Below are 19,991 nucleotides of genomic sequence, written 5' to 3' on the forward strand. Positions count from 1 at the left end.
GAATTACCTGAACCAGGAAGAGTGGGTAGCTGTGTGGTTGTATTGTCTAATGTTTCTGTTTAGAAACGCTAGTGTCTTGCCAATAGGGAGAGACTGCAGTGTAAATAATAATTTCACCTTAGTGCATTAAAAACATGCTGTAACATATTACATTCTTAATGCAGTAAATGTTGGCACAACAATATTTCATTATATTTTGGTGACTGTATTGAAATGCTTTTCATGTGCTGTTTAATGTTCTTTGGTGTAGGTTAAATACATTTAAGTATTAAGCGCATGAGTTAGTTCCTTGATATTTTCTGCTTTTCTGCTGAAAGTGAAATTTTAACTTTTCCTTTTGTTTTCAGGGAGTTGTGAAAGTTCTTTCTCTGTTGTAAAATATCAAATATGATACGGAATTTACCAGGAATATTTTGATGCCAGAATAAGCATTGCATTCAAGACAGTGCATGCTTTTGACATGTTTGCATTTGTCCATCTGGATTTTATCCTGTTTTTTGCTCTTAATTGCTAATTCTCTACACTTGGATAGCCTCTTGAATAACAAGATTACATGGGAGAATTTAGATGGTTTTTGATAGAGCAGAACAGGGAAGAGAGGTATCTGAGGGGGAGCTGAACACTGTTTTCCGCAGTGTTCATTTGTTTGCTTTTATTTCTCAGTACCAGAATAAATAAGTAAAACTTTGTGTAAATTGACATAATAAATTAAGTAACATTTCCCAACTCAAAACTGTTTTGCTGCCTGCAGTGGCACCTCAGACTAACACATGCAGTCCAAGTAATAATCTTGAGACAAATATCCATTAGCAATTCAGAGCTATGTAAACATTTCTTTCTATCAGGAAACAAAACTGAGATTAAATAGTTACCTTTTAGAAGATGACTTTGTGTGCTTTTTCACATCTAATTTCTTCATTTAATCATTGTAGCTTAGTTGTTGACTTGTTCTCTTCTAGTTGTTGTCCCTGTGCCAAGTGTAGACATTGTGAGAGCTCTCAGAGATAAAGAGGAACAGGACAAGAAAGAGTGTACAGATGTTAGCACAAACAAACTTTGATTAGGTAGTAAGAAAAGAAAAAATTGCAGTAAGGGTGATCAAATGTAGGAAGTGGAAGCTCAGAGATGCTGCAAAATCTTCATCCTTGTAAATATTTAAATTGCGATTAGAAGTTTGCCTGAAGCAAAACCTGATCCTGCTTTGAGTAGGCAGCTGAACTGCGTGACCTCAAGTTGTCACTGCCAACCAACATTATTCTGTAACTAAAAATCCTTGAATTTCCCAGTCTACTTTTCTGCCGTTTACTGAAACTCTACAGGCATCCTCCTTTTTTCCTCTTTAAAGCCTCTTCAGACAAAGCACTGCTGAGGAGGCTGAAAATGTTTTAAGGAACTTTTTATTGCTGTTGGTCATAATTTTTCCTGACTTAAGACAGAAGGGACATCAGACTTGCCTTTAAGACAAGTTACTTTTCTGAAGAGCAAAAACATAAATCACAGCTCCTCTTGTTTTCTCCTTCAGCAGTGCTATACAGCCAAATAAAGTACATAACCTTCCCTGTTCGTAGGTAGAAAAGTGGGTGAATGCTGTTTTGTGTCTATTGGAGTATAAACTTCGTTTACTGCAGATGAATGCAAGATTATGTAGATCAACTGCCACAGCAGATTTTCTAAAAAGAAATGTTTCTTAAACTTCTTTAGTCTGTCATAATTCAATGGAGTTACACTACTGCGAGTTAGTACTTCTGCCTCAGGTTATTTGACATCTGGGTGAATTATTAGTAATTTGCTCAGTCTTCTTTGGTGTGAGCTTTAGCTGATACTTGAAGACTTAGCTAGTATTAGGAGACCAGAACAGTCAGGATGAAAGAAACTACACAGTATAGTTTTTGTTTTTCTCCGGAGTCACAGGAGGTTTGAATATGGGAAATCTATATCTGCTGACAGCGTTACTTGAATCCTGTAAAGTATATCTGATTTGTCTTTTTTTTTTTTTTTTTGTCTATCTGTGAGTTCATCTGTGACAGCTAAGAGTGCTGAAAATGATGGCATTCTTCTGAGACTACACACTGCAGAAATAGCCCATTCATGCTGTTCATAAGTTACATGGTAGATTGAAAAGTAATAGAAGTATTTTATGTAATTGATGCTGTAATTGATGCTGATCTATCTTTTACTTCCTGTGTCTACATTGAATTTGCAGCGGTGGTTTTTGATTTCTGACACACTGATGTGTTAGCAGAATGGATGCTGACTAGTTGTTAATGCAGTCTGGAATCGTCCTCACTCAATATTCAAATGGAAATAAATAATGTAAAATTTTTACTTAATCCATTTTTCTTTTGTGACTTGCAGACAGATGCCAGCAGTAAAGCTATATTCTCAAAAGTGATGGTTATAACAAGTAAGTCAGTAGAAGTATTTACACTGTCTAAAAATTACAGTAGAACCATATTGCTTTCTTACTTTAAAAATCATTTGGGGTAGGTTTATAAAAAGATGTTTTGCAGCAGACAAAGTTTAAAGCAAATAATGATAAATGTGATGCAGCAAAATGCTTTTAAGAATGAAGGCAACTCTAAGCAGAATTACTCTCTACTGTAAGAAGTCATCAGTCATGAAACTCATCACATTGCATTTTGGCTGCATTGTGGACTAATTCAAGTTCTTGATGATCTATGGTGTTAATGTCTAGTTTAGTGTTTATTAAAGAGTATATATTCATAGATATTAACTAAACTACTAAGCTATGTAGTACCTTACCTGAGATTTTAGCATTGTAAATGTCATTAGAATGCAAAAGAGTTTGGATTTCAGTAGCAAGGAAAGCACTTGGAAAACTGAAGAACTTCTGTGTAAACTGAATGATTGACAAAGAAATATCCACCAACCCAAAAGCAACACTTTTTGTTCCCTGGGCCCACCATGTCAATAGCATTAAAACTAGTATGAAGAAAGACTTGCTTTACAATTCTGAAAATTTTTTTCAAATCCAACTTTTTTCAAAATAATGCCATCTGTTCTGGCAAAAAAATATACTACATAAGACTATGCACATTTTGAAAATAATGTGGAAGAAAAAAAAATGAACCTTGCTGCTTTGTTGGCCATGATCCTGACCTTTTTTTCATCAGTTTGTATTTTATCTCATACTTTTAGTTCTGGGTTGTATTTAAAAAAAAAATCGATACAGCAAAACGAATTCATAATAGAACTTGTTTTGAACTAACCATCCTTTACTGCTACACCACATTCTCTACCAGCTTTGCTTAACAGTGGCTGGACCAAAAATATGAAGCATCTTAAATAGGAGACTAATCCTTTGCTAATAAATTGCCTTGCTGTTATATGAAATGTAAATATAAAATGGGGATGTAGTTTAAGAAATGCATTTTTAATGCTTTTTTTGAAGGGGAAGATGTTTTAAGCTGTTGTAAAGCTTATGCTTACTCAAGGGGTACTTTAGAAAAAATACCCTTTTTAATGTTTTTTCACACTTGTTGCATTGGGTGGTCTGTATACAGAAGTTGTTGTGGAGTTTAGGCTTTGCAGTCTGAGGTCAGCTTCAGCTGTTAGTCACATTTACTAGCAAGAACAACTAGACTTGCTGAAAAATGAGTGTGAGGGCTGAGGAAAGCAAATAGCCAGAGGAAATATGTAGAAATTTGTGTCCTCATAGATATGTCTGCACATTTTGAGGTGTTTTGTGGTTTGGGTTTTTTTGTGGTTCTTTTTGTTTGGTTTGGGTTTTGTGTGGTTTGTATGATGTTCCAAACTTATGCAATTTACAAGACATTAATGGTGATTTATTTGGGTTATTTAAAGGAAACCTTCCTGATCCAGGGAAAGCTCAAGACTTCATGAAAAAGTTCACACAAGTTCTAGAAGATGATGAAAAAATAAGAAGTCAGTTAGAAATGCTTGTTAGCCCAACATGTTCTTGCAAACAGGCTGAAGGATGTGTGGTAAGAATTGCTCCTGAAGTGTGAATATTTTTGGAACAGATTTGATGAGAAATTTAATTACAACTTATATTTCAGAGGGAAATAACAAAGAAGTTGGGCAATCCAAAGCAACCAACAAATCCTTTCCTGGAAATGATAAAGTTTCTCCTTGAAAGAATTGCACCTGTGCATATTGATACTGAATCCATCAGGTATTTTTTGTGTGTGTTGTCAGTCATAGATCACAGGGTTTGATCATAGAGTTTGAAATTGGGGTTTCTTACTTTGCCTTGAAGCACAAGCTGTAATAGGCTGGGTGGGTGTGGCTTAAGACTTGGTGACCTGCAATGTTTTCTTCTGTTTCACCTTGTATAGGGGGTTTTGTGTCCTTGTCCAGAATGTAGTCACAGAAACAATTGCATTGTCTTTCATCATAGTTGGGATGACCTGTCAGTAAAAGTGGTTGTGTTGCTGATGGCCAAAGTGATCAGCTGACTTACTTAAAAACAGATTTCTGTCCAGACTATTCAGCTGAAACCTTCCACCCAGAATATTAGCTCATAGTGACATAAACAGTAATGTAACTGAGGAAGTAAAGATTATGATGATGGGGCAGCAAGACTTCAAGGAGGAGTGAGCCAATGAAGTTATGGGAGGGGGGGAAAATGTAATGGCTGAAAGGATTATTTAACTAACAGCAGTATTTGAAATAAGCCTTACTGTCAAGAAGAAATATGCAGGAGATAAGTCTTTAAATTTGTCATCAGCTCTTAGCAGAACTGTTAAACAGTTTGGTTTTTTTTCCTCTTGGTTAGAGTATAAGTATTGTAAACAGTTATTTTCTGTAAATTATTAAGAATCTGTAGCGGGTTGTAACCTCAGCATAATTCTTACTGAGATTGTTGCTTGTAATGCTCAAATTGTTTTCTTATTTTGGTCACCTTTCCAGAGTAATTTGTATGTAATTCTTTAGTCATGATGGATAAATATTTTTGAAAGTAATGCTTTATAAGCTTTGATTTGGATAGGAGATGAGGGCAACCAAATTATGTATGTAGTTGACATATTTGTTTTATAATAAGCTTATGTTTTAAATAAGTTGCTTTAATAAGATTGTTTTCACGAGTTTGCAATACAATCATGTAAGGTGGAATTGCAGTAACTTCAAGGCCATGTTTTGTTTTCCCCCTTAGTGCCCTTATCAAGCAAGTGAACAAGTCTATAGATGGAACGGCTGATGATGAAGATGAGGGTGTACCTACTGACCAGGCAATCAGAGCAGGTCTTGAGTTGCTGAAGGCAAGTGCAATCTTGGTGGTCAGTGAGCATGGGGAACTGCAAACAACTTCATTAAAATAAAATTTTAATTAGCACTTACTACTTTTAGTCAAAAGCAGGTGGTGCCTACCTGGAAGAACCTGGTTTGGTTTCTTGTGCTTTATGCTTATCTTACTTGGCACATAAGTAAGGTTATTTTTTAAATGATTTAGAAGCTTTTCTGGAAGCAAAAAGTAGTTGCATGTGAGACAGCAGCAGCAGATTTTTAATTATTGGAGCATGAATTCAGCAATTTGTAAATATATACTGTGCTACTGTACACAGTAGTTCCTCTGTGCTCCACCTAAATTGGGGTCTTTCCTATTTCAGCTATCAGTAATCTTGAGACTGACGTAGCAAAGACTGTCAAGTAGTCCAGCTGGGGGTTGACTTCAGAGGCCTAAAAATCTAAAGGACTCCCATACTGAAGTTTTCAGAGTGTTTTAGATTAACTAAGGACTGAGTAGATTCCCCTGGAAGGGTGTGGCTCTTTGTCCAGATGTGCACATTTAGATAAAACTGCAGATACCTAGTAGCACAAGAATGCATCTGAGTAAGAAAGCATGAATCATGTTGTGAAGGACAATATAATGGAACGAGGGCTTCCAAGTCAGTATTTATACATTTGTATGAACTGGCATGACACATTTAAGGAAGAGGAGTAGGACTGCCCTAAACAAAGAGGCCTGTACATCTCATGATAATATAGAGAGGACAAATATAGGAGTCCAGAATTGAGAATGCCATGCAATGAAGTAGGAAGGAAGGTAAAGTCAGAAAGTAAGGTAAAAGAGAAAACTGCATATGAGGAAGCTTCAAGGTTTTGAGGATTGTTTCTCTGCCATGGGTCTGAATATTATGTGGAACAAGGCTAATAATCAACAGCCACTTAAAAATGAAGAGAAGGCCAATTTTCAGGGAGAATCAATTGAGTGTTTCTTTATTTCATTTTTTTAACATGGGAGGACTGTCATACCTAAAAACAATCAAGTCCAAGAATCTGAGGGAGAGGTACAGAGTCTGCTAAGTTGATGTGGAAAGCTTGAGGGGCTAGAGACCCTATTGAGTATGTCTGTGTTGCTATTTTAGAGATCAGAATTTCACTTCAGAGCAGAATCAATTCTTTCCCTGAGGAGACAAACATGGAGTCTGGAGGCACACAAGCTAGGTTCCTTTCAGAGGAACAAAATTGTGCTGGGCTTCAGAAGCACATGTTGTGTTGCCTTAGCTAAAGTGGATTTAGTCAGTCTAAAATTACTCAGAAGTAAAACCCCTGAAACATGAATATTGCTTCCTTAGTTGTGTTTCTCTTAAGACCTGCTGCTGCTGTAACCCAGTACTTGCTAATGTAGATGTAGCCACTGAGAATTACCTGTTCAGAATAATAGGAGAAGAAACTGAGAGTGGGGAAATAAATTAAATCTAATGAGGTCATGTGTAAAGACAGAACCTTAGAAGCTACAAAGAAAAAGAAGACAAGTGTGTATCGTGGGTCAAAACCAGGGAGAGTATTATAAATGTTCCAGTATGGCAGTGGAAAATGACTCTTGATGAAGTGTCCCAGTGTAAGTGGACCTTTTAAAAATGTTAACATGGTTTTCATCATATTTTGGCAGGTACTTTCGTTTACACACCCTATCTCATTTCATTCAGCTGAAACTTTTGAATCTCTCCTCGCTTGCTTGAAAATGGATGATGAAAAAGTGGCAGAAGCTGCATTACAAATTTTCAAAAATACAGGAAGTAAAATTGAAGAAGACTTTCCTCACATACGATCGTAAGTTTATATCTTACTCTGAGAAGTGATCTTTACTGTATAGGATTTTGGAAGTTCTCACTCTTCCTTTCATCTGCTGTAGCATTATCCTGCATTCTTTTGGAAGAAAGTACTTCCAAAAAGGAATTTTGAAAGACTAAAACGTAGTCCTTTTTGAAGAACGGAAGTGAAATTAATATACCCAAAATAGTGTCAGCTGGTATGTCACTGATAGCACTATAATTTATATTGCCCTTCAGAATTACTTATTCTTTCCAAGGTTATATATATATATGCAGTGTAAAAACATTCCTTGCAATTTAATGGTGATATGTAGGCAAAAATATTTCCAAAAGAACATTTAGTACCTGTGCAGATATAAATGTCTGTTTTACCACATGACATTTTATCAACAAAACTAGAGGTTTTTTGCTTGCAAGTTATTTTTTTCTTCCTTTTTTTTGAAGAAATTACCCAAACAAAAGCAGTTAGTGCTTTTGCAGAAGTGTTATGTTTTTTGTATGTATATCTGTAGTTCTTTGCTAGTTTGATATTTTGGAAGATGTGCAATTTGTGAAATTACTTATCTCTTGCTCTATTTGTTTTGTTACACAACTCTTTAGTGCTTTGCTTCCAGTGTTGCATCATAAAGCTAAAAAGGGACCCCCTCGTCAAGCCAAGTATGCTATTCACTGCATCCATGCAATATTTTCCAGCAAAGAAACACAGTTTGCACAGATATTTGAGGTAATATTATTTAAGTTAGTTTCACTGATCTTTTGTATTGCACATGTAAATTAAGGGATGTAGTTGCAATTTGTCGCAGAATTAGGAAGCATTTTTTCCCCTTTCCTTTCATTCTTACATGATTTTGGCCTGAAGAATGGTAGTATGGGGTGTTCTTGTATCTCATGATTCATCATGTTTTAGGTTATGTATTTTAAGAGCTGGTTTTAAGGGTAGAACCAAGTGTTGGGCTATGTACTAGAACCATGATCTATTTATGGAAAGAGGAGCCATATGCTACTCCTTACCCCTGTTGAAAATGGTTACAAGTATTTAAATGGTTGCAGAAATTATAGAAAGCTAAACTGTAGTACAGACTAAATACATTTTATAGCTATAATTGCAGATGTACTTTTTAATTAGTGGCCATTACCTCTTGAAGGCTGAATCATAGTCATTGCTGGAATTGCTGTCTTGAGATCTTGCTCTCCCACAAGAAAATAGGCTTTTTAATCCATTGTTTCCTAAATAGTTATGCTTGAGCTGTCACTTTTTGAACTATCCAAAGGTGTTAAATATTTTCTGTCATCTTGACATTTCCTCTGGCTTGAGGAAGGCTTGATGGGTTGGTGAATGTATCCTTAAAATTAAATAATTAATAGTTCTTTTAAAATTTTATTTCTGAAGTAGACCTGGACAACTTGGTACAAAGCTGTCATTCCCATCCCCTCAGTAAGACACAGATGATATCAGTAATACCCAAATTTGTTGCCTTTTTTTAGCCCCTGCATAAAAGCCTGGATCCAAGCAATTTTGAGCACCTCATTACGCCGTTGGTTACTATTGGCCATATAGCCATGCTGGCACCTGACCAGTTTGCTGCCCCTTTGAAATCTTTGGTTGCTACTTTCATTGTTAAAGATTTGCTAATGAACGATAGGGTGAGTATTTTTAAAACCTTGTATTAAGAGTATGCCTTTCTTGTAGTATCATACTCAACAAGTGCTTGGGGAAATATTTGGTTCTGCTTTTTGTATATGGTTGTCTTTTGATTTCCTGATGTAGTCTGACTCCATTGGAAACCTGTGGTACAGGAAAGGAAATTTCTACTAATTTGGAAATCTTTCAAAGGTGATGAGCTGCATAGCACAGAATTTCATCACTTGTGACTTGGCTTTGGTTAAAAAGGTGAAAATTGTTATGACTTCACTCTGTTTCTTTTCTTGAGTGAGTTGTGGTTTTTAGGAAGTATATTACATTTGAAATTAAAATACACTGTTTAAATGGAAGACAGAATTTTAATTTTTTGGAACAATTTTGTATTGATTATAAAGTGATTATGAAGTCAAAAAATGAACTCGTGCCTTGCTAGAAATTGCTTAGGGAAAGATACATACACTGTCTAAAACAGTAAAATATTCATGAAGTTCCAATCTACTGGATATGGAAAAACTGGAAGTTATTTTCAAAGCAATGGCTATTACGCTCTAAAGGAATAGTTTGCAGGTAACAACAATAACCAATCCCTTTACTAATCTTAAATTTGCTGATACAGAAGTTTTCCACAGAGAGAGTAATAAAGTACTGGAATGGCCTGCCTGGGGAGGTGGTGGAGTTGCCATCCCTGGATGTGTTTAAAAAAAGACTGGATGTGGCACTCAGTGCCATGGTTTAGTTGAGGTGTCAGGGCATGGGTTGGACTCGATGATCTTGAAGGTCTCTTCCAGCCTCGTGATTCTGTGATTCTGTGATCCTTGGATAGTGAGGTATCTCACTTCTGTGGTGGTTACTTCTGTAAGATACAGAAGGCATAAAGCTGACCAGGGAGTGCTGGGTATTGTTTCAGCAGCAAACAGGAAGGAGGAGGTTTCAAGTTTCTCTAAAGAGTAACAGAAGTGTAACAAATGTAACATTTGGTTTAGCTTCCAGGAAAAAAGACAACAAAACTCTGGGTCCCAGATGAAGAAGTGTCTCCTGAAACCCTTGTTAAAGTAAGTAGCATGTCCTTTGTTTTCCTGTCTATTATGTTTATAATACTTAATAAGGATTTACTCTTGGGAACATATTTTTAAATTATTATTTTATGCATAAATTTACATAATTAAATTTTTATATAAGCTCTTTATGGGTTTAGTTTCATTTTCTGACACTTAACTGTGATAATAGCTGGATTGCTTAAAGTAAAATTATTTTTTCCCCCTCCTCTTCAATGTAGAAGTTGAATACTCAAGGAATTTTGTTAAAAGTCTTTCCTTTTTCTGTTGAATTTTTATGACATTCCAAGAAACTTTCAGTGTTGTTTTGGAAGAAGAAAAATGGAGTTTGGATTATCAGTTTCCTTAAATGAATAAATCTGTTACATTGTTTATTTTTCTATATGTGCAATGTGTATTAGAGAAAAACCTGGATTTGAGAGAAAAATCACTTTAAAATGGTGAGGGATTTGTTTTGGTACTTTACTTAAAAATGTCATCTCAATGTAATCTTTTTCTTATTTTGGAGTAAGTGTATTACATCTTTTGTACTCTGTAAGAGATACTGTCAGTCAAATTTTCAATTAGAAATAGACATACGATGTAGAAAATATATTTTATATCTGTATTTAGTTTTTAAATGCCCTTCAGAACAGGGATAGATTTTTGCTTTCAGCATGAGATGCTTGTCTTTTGTAGTATGCTCTATGTTATATCAGTTGTTTAGTTTATAATGTCTTAAGTAAAGTTGTTCTGGTTTTAAAAAGCTCTTTGCCTTCTCTCAAAATTGTTACACTCTTCCTAGCAGACCTCCTTTTCTGCTAGGTAAGTAAGTACTTTGGTTTGCAGTTTGGTACACAACTCATTATTGGAGAGGCTTCGGGTTTTTTGAAGTTAATTTGTTGATTTTAGTTGTTTGATTACACAAAGGATTTTTTTTGTATTTGTGCAATTCCATAGTTACACAGTATGCTGCAAAAATTGTTAAAAGAATGCACTTTTGCTTTAATTTAACAAAGTGCTATTTTTAAATAGACATGATTTCACTTCCGTGATTATACATGTATCTTGAAGTAGTAAATATTGTTTTTCTTAATTATTCTAAGTGATTTGTGAAGCTGTAATAACACTCTAAAATATACTTTTATATTGATAAAACTTCTCATACATTTGGCTATTTGGAAGGGAATTAACCTGCAGAAATTCTTAAGGCAATTTGAAGTTGAAGCCAAGCCTGAAAACTGTAAGAAGCATTTATTTGCAGATGAAAACAGGTTATTGTGAAAATTGATTTGCAAATTTAATTAGCATTTATTACTACTGAGGAGTCTAAACTTAATGTGTGCTGCAGAGCCATGCCATTAGTTTATAAATGATTTCTCTGTGATAGTGTACTTTTCTTCACTCTGGTTTTACAAGCCTCTTTTTACTTTTGTAACATTATTATATGTCTAATAAGGATTTTAAAGTTAGCAAGTTGGAGGATGAAAGTGGGAAGGACTGCTGAAAACTGAATTTTGGTACTGTCCAGCCTAGCAGTTGTAGACTGATACAAGATAGCCTAAGTTTTGAGTGCTAAACCTTAAATGAAAGACTGTCTGCAGAGAAATGTTTCAGTACAGTATTAACTATGAATTGGATTAATGATTGTATGAGTTAGACTGGAATTCCTATGCCTGGCACTCGAGTTCTAAAGCAATAATCTCTCTTGGCAGTGACCTGTAATGAGTACTGTGCACCATGCAGTGGGTTGAGACTTGTGTAGTAGCAGTGATATTTCTTGTTTCCTTCCATATCACTGGAATATGATTGCTCATACGATTTCTCTAGCTATACTTGAAGTGGGCTTTGTTCCATTTTTCACTGCTGCACAAACTTGCAGCCCTTGTGGCTTTGAAACCTCAGGCAGTAGAACCCTGAGCCAGCTGCCATCATAATGGTGATGTAGTAGGAAGGCAGTGCTGCCTTTGATATATGATTGTCTCATTTTCGCTTTCTTATCTTTTCATGTTGTGTATAATAATTTTTTGTCTTGGAGGAGACTTCTAGGCCCATGGAACATGAATTGAAACAAGAGGTTCAGACTGAATATAAGGAAAAGGCTGAGAATAGTTAGAAAATGCTAGGCAAAAAAAAGTTGCAACAGGTAGCAAGAGGTTGCAGATTGCCAGGAGAGCCTGTGCAGTCTTCATTCTTGGAGTACATTCATTCAACATCACAGTGCATAAAACTGAGATCAGTGTGATGTGATTTCATAGCTGACCTTCCTTTGAGCAGGAGATTGAACTGGAGACCTCCTAACACTCCTTCCAACTGGAATTATCCTTTAATAGCCATGCTGTTTGGTTGCAAAGGGACAATTTAAAACATGACAGGTTTCCAAACTCTTGTGATGTTTAACTAAGTCTTCAGGTAAACAGTAGTAGTCATTGGGGGAATTCTCATGCCCTGTACTAATTTCATGGGAATGCTTAATTCTGAATGGTTGCTGGAATGTCATTAACACCGGCAAGGAAATAGAGAAACTAGCGGGGTCAGACAAAAATTCTGAAGGAGGTGGGACTATGACTTGACTATATGGAAGAAAGACTAGAATAGGTTTGGAAAATAAAACTGGAGAAAAGACATTATGGAGGGAGTTACTAGAAGCAAAGATTGAAATTGAAATTGGTTAGGGGACAAGGTAGCCTATGCCTGTTCCCTGGCTGAAGACGTCATTTATTTGAAGACCAAGGACAGCTGTCATATTTTCATCCTCCCAACAAATGGGAGGCACTAGTGGTTACAGGTCCTGGTTATGACATGAAGAAACTGAATTTGTGAGCTGTGAAAAGATCTGATGCTATTATTGTTATATTACAATTATTATACTGGGTTTGATGCTGTTAACATCTTTTGATGGATACTTAGAGCTGTTCCAGTGGAAGGCCCTTTGAAAGTGAGGGCAAGACAATTTCTGCTCCTCCAACCGCATTTGCATTTTGAGTTTTGGAGTGACAGACATCCTACAGCTTACTGGTGCTACCCAATAAGGTGGAGCAAATGAACTAAGGTCCAAAAAACTAAACTAATGTGTAAGTGATAGGCCTTGAAATGAGATCTGATGGGATCATTTTGGTCAGTGTGTTGCAAGGAATAGATCAATTATGGTATGATAAATTTAATTTGGTGATATTGTGAATGTTTATATAAAAGTTACTAGAATTACTTTTCCCACTAATGAGAATATTTAAAGTTACCATGTATGAAAAATGTGAGTTTTCCAAAGCTTTTGGGTTTTGATCTTCAGAGTTCAGTGGGTGGGATTTTTTGGTTTTTTTTTTTTTTTTTTGTTATCCACACCTACCCCCTCCAAGGATGTGTATATGATTCAGAGGAGCATTTTCATTTTGCTATAAGATGATACTCTTCTTTGTTTTCTTTATTGTCTCTGCTGTCATATGAAAGGAAAATGAAAGGATAAAAGGATTCAAATACTAAAACAAACTTTATCTCCAAATTGATGTTTTATTTTCACTAAAGAAATGTGAAGTTATTCAGTGTTTCATGATAGTTTTTTGATTCTGCACACTGGCAGAAGCTTGCCTCAAAACACTTGGTGTTTCCATTGGCAAAACCAAGTTATCCCAATAATTGACTTTGAGGCTTTTCTTTAAATAGCTGTGAAAAAAAGAATTCTTTACCAGGGTAAATTGTCATAGTACAGATTGCTACTCTTAACAGTCAAGATGTCTATTAAGTGTTTTTTCAAGTATGTGTCTTAAATTTAAACTCAATTTTACATATTTAAATAGAGAATATATAGGGCACAGAAATTTAATGTGAAGGTCATAGGTTCAATCCTCATATGGTTCATTCTCTGGTCTTGTTGATCCTTGTGGGTCCCTTTCAACTCAGAATATTTTGTGAATTATGGCAATATATAAAGATGAAAATGTGTTCTGGTTTTTGATGCAGTAACATTTTCTTAGTAAGTATAAACTGTTTAGACTATTTCACAGTATTTAATGGATGTAAGCTCAATTAAGAAAATGTTTTCAAAGGAGAAAATATGTGACTGCTTATAGAAAAAGCAGCTCAAATTTTAACTAAATGTATAATTTTTATTTACTGTAATACATGCTTGAGACTTTCAGTCAAAAGTTGCTGTCTAGTGAGAGTATGTCTAGTTATCTTTCAGTATTTAAATGATCTTTTGCAGTCCTGACAGACTTATGTTTGTACCAGCAAAAAGCACTTGGGGAAAAATACTATATGATTAACTTAAGATAATTTTTTAAATGAGGCTGATGATATGATTTGACTTTTTGGTATCAATTTTTTTTTAAGATCCAGGCCATCAAGATGATGGTTCGGTGGTTGCTAGGAATGAAGAATAACCACAGCAAGTCAGGAACTTCTACTCTGAGATTGCTAACAACAATATTACACAGTGATGGAGATTTAACAGAGCAGGGGAAAATAAGGTATGTAACAGATGATAATGTTTTCATGTCTGTGATGATAGAGCAAGGGGAAAGAGTTTTAATCAAAGTACTGTGTAAACTATTCTGTTTGACTGCTTAACAATTGGTACATCTTATGAAATAAGATGTGATGGTAAGCTTGGCTGGTTCCTGTATAAGTTTGCTGAGTCTCGAGTTTTGTAACACTGTACACACAGCTGAATTTTAGGTTTCATATTCTTGCTTTTATTTATCTCTTCAATAGACCATTACTCACATTGCAGGAATAAACTGTGCAACTTCCTTCTTCCCACTGAAAATTTGTTTTAATTTTTTATGCAGCTTGCTGTTCCTGGTGTACCAATTGCTGTGTATGCCAAATGCCAATAGGTGGGCTTTCTAATAAAGAGTAATAGTGTGTTGTATAAACCAGGTGGAAACACCTAGTACACAAGACACTTCTGCTTGGAGGCAGGCTAATCCCTTGAGGCCTCTAAAAGTGAAAGCAAGAAGGAAATGTGTAAACAGGATTAAGTCTCAATAAATAATTTACCTTTTAGGTGACTGTGAGACAGCTTGTTTTTCTGGGTATCTTCTTAATCCTCTGTGGTAGGAAAAGTGACAAGTTGTCAGCTATTACTGCTTGCCAAACATTGAAAATTTATGTCTACAAAAGCCATTAAGGATATGGTTAGATGGTGTCAGTATGTTTAAAAAGGTTTCTGAATTTCAGGTAGAGTTAATGTTATGCAGTAGTTAGGCAGATAGAACCTATATCGTGTGTGCAAAATTGCAAACCTGAGAGCTGTCTAGTATATTATCTTGGTAGCAACTGTGTAGTCTGTCCTAAAGTTCTTTGTAAATAGTTGTTTCATAGTTCTAAGTTCTGTAATGTGACCGTTCATGGCAGTTGCCAGGGAGTTTAGTGGCAGTAATTTGGCTTTTCAGCACAAGTACTTGGAGCACATGTTTGGCTTATGCAGTAGTTAGTGAATAGATGGGTTCTGTAGACCCTGTGTGTTTTCATGCTTGGAATGATGATTCTGTACTGTGCACTAGAATTAGAAATGTAATTTCCCGACTCCTTTTCTACTCAAAAGCAATAGTAGAAACTTCACATAAAGATGTGATCAATTCTCCATTTTTAAATGAAGTTAATGGAGGGCTAGGGAGAAAGCTGCAGTGACATGTGATGTTGCTGTTGAGGTAACCCTTCAACCCCAGAGACTGGAGCTCTGCCTGGGGATGAGTGCTGTGCCAACAGAGAGTTTATGGATTAGGATTGAAGAGCAGACTGCTCTGGGTAAGATCGTGGTGAGTGTTTGCTGTGGGACCCCTGACCAGGAACAGCAAGTGGATGAGGCCTTTAAACAGCTGAAAACAACTTCATGTGTGCAGTCTTTGGCCCTCGTGGGGAAATTCAACCTCTCCAATATCTGCTGGAAGAGCAACACAGCAGTGCAGAACAATCCAGGCCAGCATCAATGACAACTGTTTGACACAACTTGTAAAGGACCTAATGAGGAGAGGCTCTCTGCTGGACCTCATACATGCCAGCGTGGAGAGGCTTACTGGAGATGGGAAGGCTGAAGGCAGCCTTGGCTGTAATGACCCTAAGATGATGGAGTTCAAAATCCTGAAGGCAAGAAGGGGGTCTGAAGGCAAGGTTGGACTGGACTTCAGAACAGTCTTGGGTCTCTGCAGGAAAGTGCTTGTAGGGTCCCATTGGATAAAGGCTGGAGGGGAGAGGGGCCTAAGAAATCTAGTTGCCTAGTATTCAAAAATCACCTCTCTGTGCTCAGGAGTGGCTACAGCAGAAGGTCAGATGGATTCTTCTGCAAACTGTACTTGGATGAGCAAGATACTCCTGGCAAAATTCAAACACAAAAAGAGGGACTGAGAGCAGCCCTGCAGAGCAGTACTTGGGGACACTGGTGGACATGAGCCAACGTGTGCATGCATCCCAGAAAGCCAGCCATGTCCTGGGCTGCATCAAAAGAAACTTGGCTAGCAGGTCAAGAGATTTGATTCTGCTCTTTAGCTCACTCTGGTGAGATCCTACCCAAAGTACTGCATCCAGCTCTGGGGTTCTCAGCACAGGAAACACATGGACCTGGTGGAGCATATTCAGAGAAGAGTCACAAAAATGATCAGAGGGCTGGAGCACTTTTATGTGGAAAGTATGAGTGAGTTGGAGTTGTTCAGTCTGGAGAAGAGAGGGGTCTAGGGAGACCTTATTGTGACCTGTCAGTACTTAAAGGGAAACTGTAGAAAAAAAAGTGTTTTGTGATGAGGGTGATGAAACACTGAAACAGGATGCCTAGGGAGGTGATAGCTGCCCCATCTCTGGAAACATTCAAGGTTGGGTTGGACAGGCCTCCAAGTACCTGCTTGTTGCAGGGGGTTGGACTAGATGAGCTTTAACAGTCCCTTCTGGCCCCAACTATGGTTGTATGAGGTGTACAGAAGGAGGAAGATCTGGCAGGAATACAGAGAACACCATCTGAAATACAGTTAGGAAATCAAATCTCAACCGGGATAAAATCTAGTGAGAGGTGACAAAGGCAACCAGAAGAGCTTCTCTAAGTAAATAAGTGACAAAAGGAAGACTAGGGAAAATGTGCACCCACTCCTGAATGAGGCATGAGCCCTGTTGACAGGACATGTAGTAATTATTTTGTGATTCTCACTATTGCTTTTCAGGAAAGCTCCAAACTGACAGAAGGGCCAGTCCATTGTCTCTGTGTGAGCTATACTGCCTGCATGAACAATTACTCTGAAAACCTGAAGCAGAGGAGATGATGTTTCAGGCCTGTTAGTTGTGCATGGAACTTGCTGACACTTCCTGACCTTTGTTCTTCACCCATTGAGTGCAATAAGCATATCTTCTTTCTGGCAATGCTTACTGTGTCCCTTCTGTGCAAACCTGATACTGCTGCTTCTGACTTGGAGCAGGCTTTGAAAAGAGTAAAATTGTCCATTCAGTATAGAACATAACTTCTAGACTGTACTTGATATGAAGTCATTCTATGTGAGTCAATTTTAATGTTCGTGGCTTGCACTTGTCTTTTAAAATATATTTAATAATTTCATAAAGATAATTGAATTAAGTGAAAATGGCAGGGTCAGAAGCCTTTGATGCTGTTGAGGCCATCAGTCATGTTGTAATCTTCTTGGTGTTATTGCCCTCATCAGTCCTAAAAGTGACTCTGCCCCTATGCCTCTTGAAATCTACACAACTCTACCTTTCAGTGATGCTGTAAGGGAATGGTTTTTTTTTTACTTCAAAGCTTGGGTCAGCCTGGAGTGTCAGGTGAAGGCAAGGTCCCACTTGGACAACAAATCCCTTCTTTTGTTCATCCTTCACACTTTGAAGTAGTAGGATTGATGACTTTCTTGAATTGCTTTTAAATCAACAACTAATTTCTTCAAGATGTTAGCATGTGTAGGTTCAATGCACCAGTCTTGTATTTTTTTAATATCGAATTTTAACAATAAACAGTATCTCAACTGTCCTTTCCAGGTCTTTCTTTTTAATTTTATAAGTCATAACAAGTCCTACAAAATTCAAGATTGTGCAAATTTTCTATTTCTGGTAGAACATCTAGGTTGAATCATGCATGTCTTTGCAGTAAGATTTTGATTTTACTCTATTCTAAGCATAGAATAAGTCTTATTTTAGTATCAGAGGACATTAGCAGTTGCTGAAAGTATTGATATTAGATAAGAAGTTGAATTGAGATTTTCTTGAAACACTATCTGCATTTTTGCTTAAACTAATTGCTCACCAAGAGAAAAATTAATAAAAATATTTTGGCGTTTAGAATGTCATAGTTCTGTGCTGTAGAAAATTTACCACACATCCGATATACAAAGTTTTCAGTGGATACATTCAAAAGACATTTTGCTATTGTCTTAAAATAAAATTCACTTAGTCATGTATTACAGTGTCTAATTAATCTTAATTTATGTTGGCCTGAAGCATGGATTTTGAGCTAGAAAACTCTGGCAACTATGGGGACTAGAAATGGGCTGGCTACTTTGGCAGGACTCTCCTGCTGAGGGAGGACCAGCAAACTGAACAGAAGTATCTTACTGCTAGATGTGGTCTCTGAGGGGCAGCATGGACTGTCCTGGCTCAGTGCACAACTAGAGCTGTTTCACACCCATGTGGAACTTGTAGGAAAGTCGATGGAAAATTTTTATTGCTGGGTTGGGACCCAGGTAATGGTAAGTGGGCATAGGCTGTAAACTGTGCCATGAAAATTACTTTGGGTTTGAAATTGCTTCTGATGGCTTGGGGGTGGCTAAGCTCACAGAAACGTCTTTCCTTTTAAGTACTTGTTTTTCAGTGATGCAAACTTATTAGATTTAATTAAGTCAAATAACTACATATTTTTTGTATTAATTAACCTTCACAATCCATGTGCTTGTTTTTCAGTAAACCTGATATGTCTCGCTTGAGGCTGGCTGCAGGGAATGCTATTGTGAAGTTGGCACAAGAACCTTGTTACCACGAAATCATCACCTTGGAACAATACCAGCTGTGTGCACTAGCCATAAATGTAAGGACATTTATTGGGAGTTGTGGGTTATCAGCAGATGTATGAGTATATAGTTGTTTGTTCTCTGTGTTATGTATATTTCTGCAAATCTGGTTTTATACAAAATATTCAGCCTTGGCATGAAATTATTTCTCCATTACGTAATCCAGAAAACTCATTTTGGATGAGAATTGGATCTGTAGTGCTGGGCTGTCCATTGGGAGAATGCTTAGAGTAGTCAAATGTTGGAATACTGATAAACTAAGAAATGCAGTATGTATTTAAGTAATAGCACAGCTGCATTATAACGTTACTAGAAGCTAAAATGAGATAATTTAAAGTATGCTGAACAGTAGTAAGAACAGTGATCTTGGTTTCTCAATACTTGGGTAGAATATATTTGAAATACAGAGATTGAAAAAATAATTAGCATCCTTCAAATAATAGAAGAAACAGGGAGATATTCCTTAGCAGATGCTGGAATTTTCATCCTTAACTTCTGCCTGTGAGCCCATAGTAAGGAAATAACTCTCAAATTGTAAGTAGAGATGTAGAGACCCTCTCTATTTCTGGCTTGTAGACTTAGCAAATTGTACAGAAATTGATTCATACCCCAAGAGTAAGGTGGTCATTAAGGGACTTCTGTTGGTGTTATTTGTGTAGCTTAGCTGCTGGTATTCTGGCTTTCCAGAAGCCAAGAAATCCTCTAGAAGGAATCGTGTCCAGAAGATACCTGCAGTAATAATGATATTCCATTTTAGACCTTAATTCCTGTGTCCAGCTAAAGCTTTAAAAGCTATGACCCATTTTAAATGGCAAAAGACTTTAAATGGGCATTTAATGTTACAAAGTACAGAGTATGGCTCCTGTGTGGATATTGTTTACTTTCATACAGAGTATCTTACTTAGTTTCTAAAGTTGCTTGGAGCTGGTTACAGTTAGCTAGAAAAATAATTCCTGTACCAGCGTAAGACAGTCCTTAATGGGCTTATGTATTGTTTTACTATGTTTATGTGGATTTTAAACTTCTGTGTTCCTATGAACAAGAGCCCTTACTCAGTTCCCAAATGCTATGAAAAACAAGAGAAATGGAACAAAGCTTTAAACTACGTAAGCAGATGAAATCTAGCAAAACCTACATCAGGAATTCAGTGGTAATAACTGAAAGTCTTTATACCCGAAGCAAAGTCTGATACTTATCAGCTTTTCTGTTCCAAAACTGAATAGAAATGTTAGTCTTGTCTCAAAATGTAAGATTTTTACAGTTCAGAACAAAATTAGTCAAT

General features: G+C 36.6%; 1 protein-coding gene across 4 annotated transcripts in view; it reads left to right on the top strand.

Annotated features, from left to right (window-relative positions):
- PDS5B (PDS5 cohesin associated factor B) overlaps positions 1-19,991 on the top strand; it is a 101,735-nt gene that overhangs the window by 56,819 nt on the left and 24,925 nt on the right. For all 4 annotated transcript variants that reach the window (XM_063394781.1, XM_063394778.1, XM_063394780.1 and 1 more), the window contains exons 15-24: positions 2,356-2,404; positions 3,826-3,965; positions 4,041-4,156; positions 5,138-5,243; positions 6,878-7,038; positions 7,641-7,764; positions 8,526-8,684; positions 9,666-9,734; positions 14,046-14,182; positions 18,603-18,726. In XM_063394781.1, coding sequence (XP_063250851.1) covers positions 2,356-2,404; positions 3,826-3,965; positions 4,041-4,156; positions 5,138-5,243; positions 6,878-7,038; positions 7,641-7,764; positions 8,526-8,684; positions 9,666-9,734; positions 14,046-14,182; positions 18,603-18,726 — 1,185 coding nt within the window. The remainder of the gene's footprint in view (positions 1-2,355; positions 2,405-3,825; positions 3,966-4,040; positions 4,157-5,137; positions 5,244-6,877; positions 7,039-7,640; positions 7,765-8,525; positions 8,685-9,665; positions 9,735-14,045; positions 14,183-18,602; positions 18,727-19,991) is intronic.

Source organism: Prinia subflava, chromosome 3 (assembly GCF_021018805.1).
Source record: "Prinia subflava isolate CZ2003 ecotype Zambia chromosome 3, Cam_Psub_1.2, whole genome shotgun sequence".
Taxonomy (NCBI): domain Eukaryota; kingdom Metazoa; phylum Chordata; class Aves; order Passeriformes; family Cisticolidae; genus Prinia; species Prinia subflava.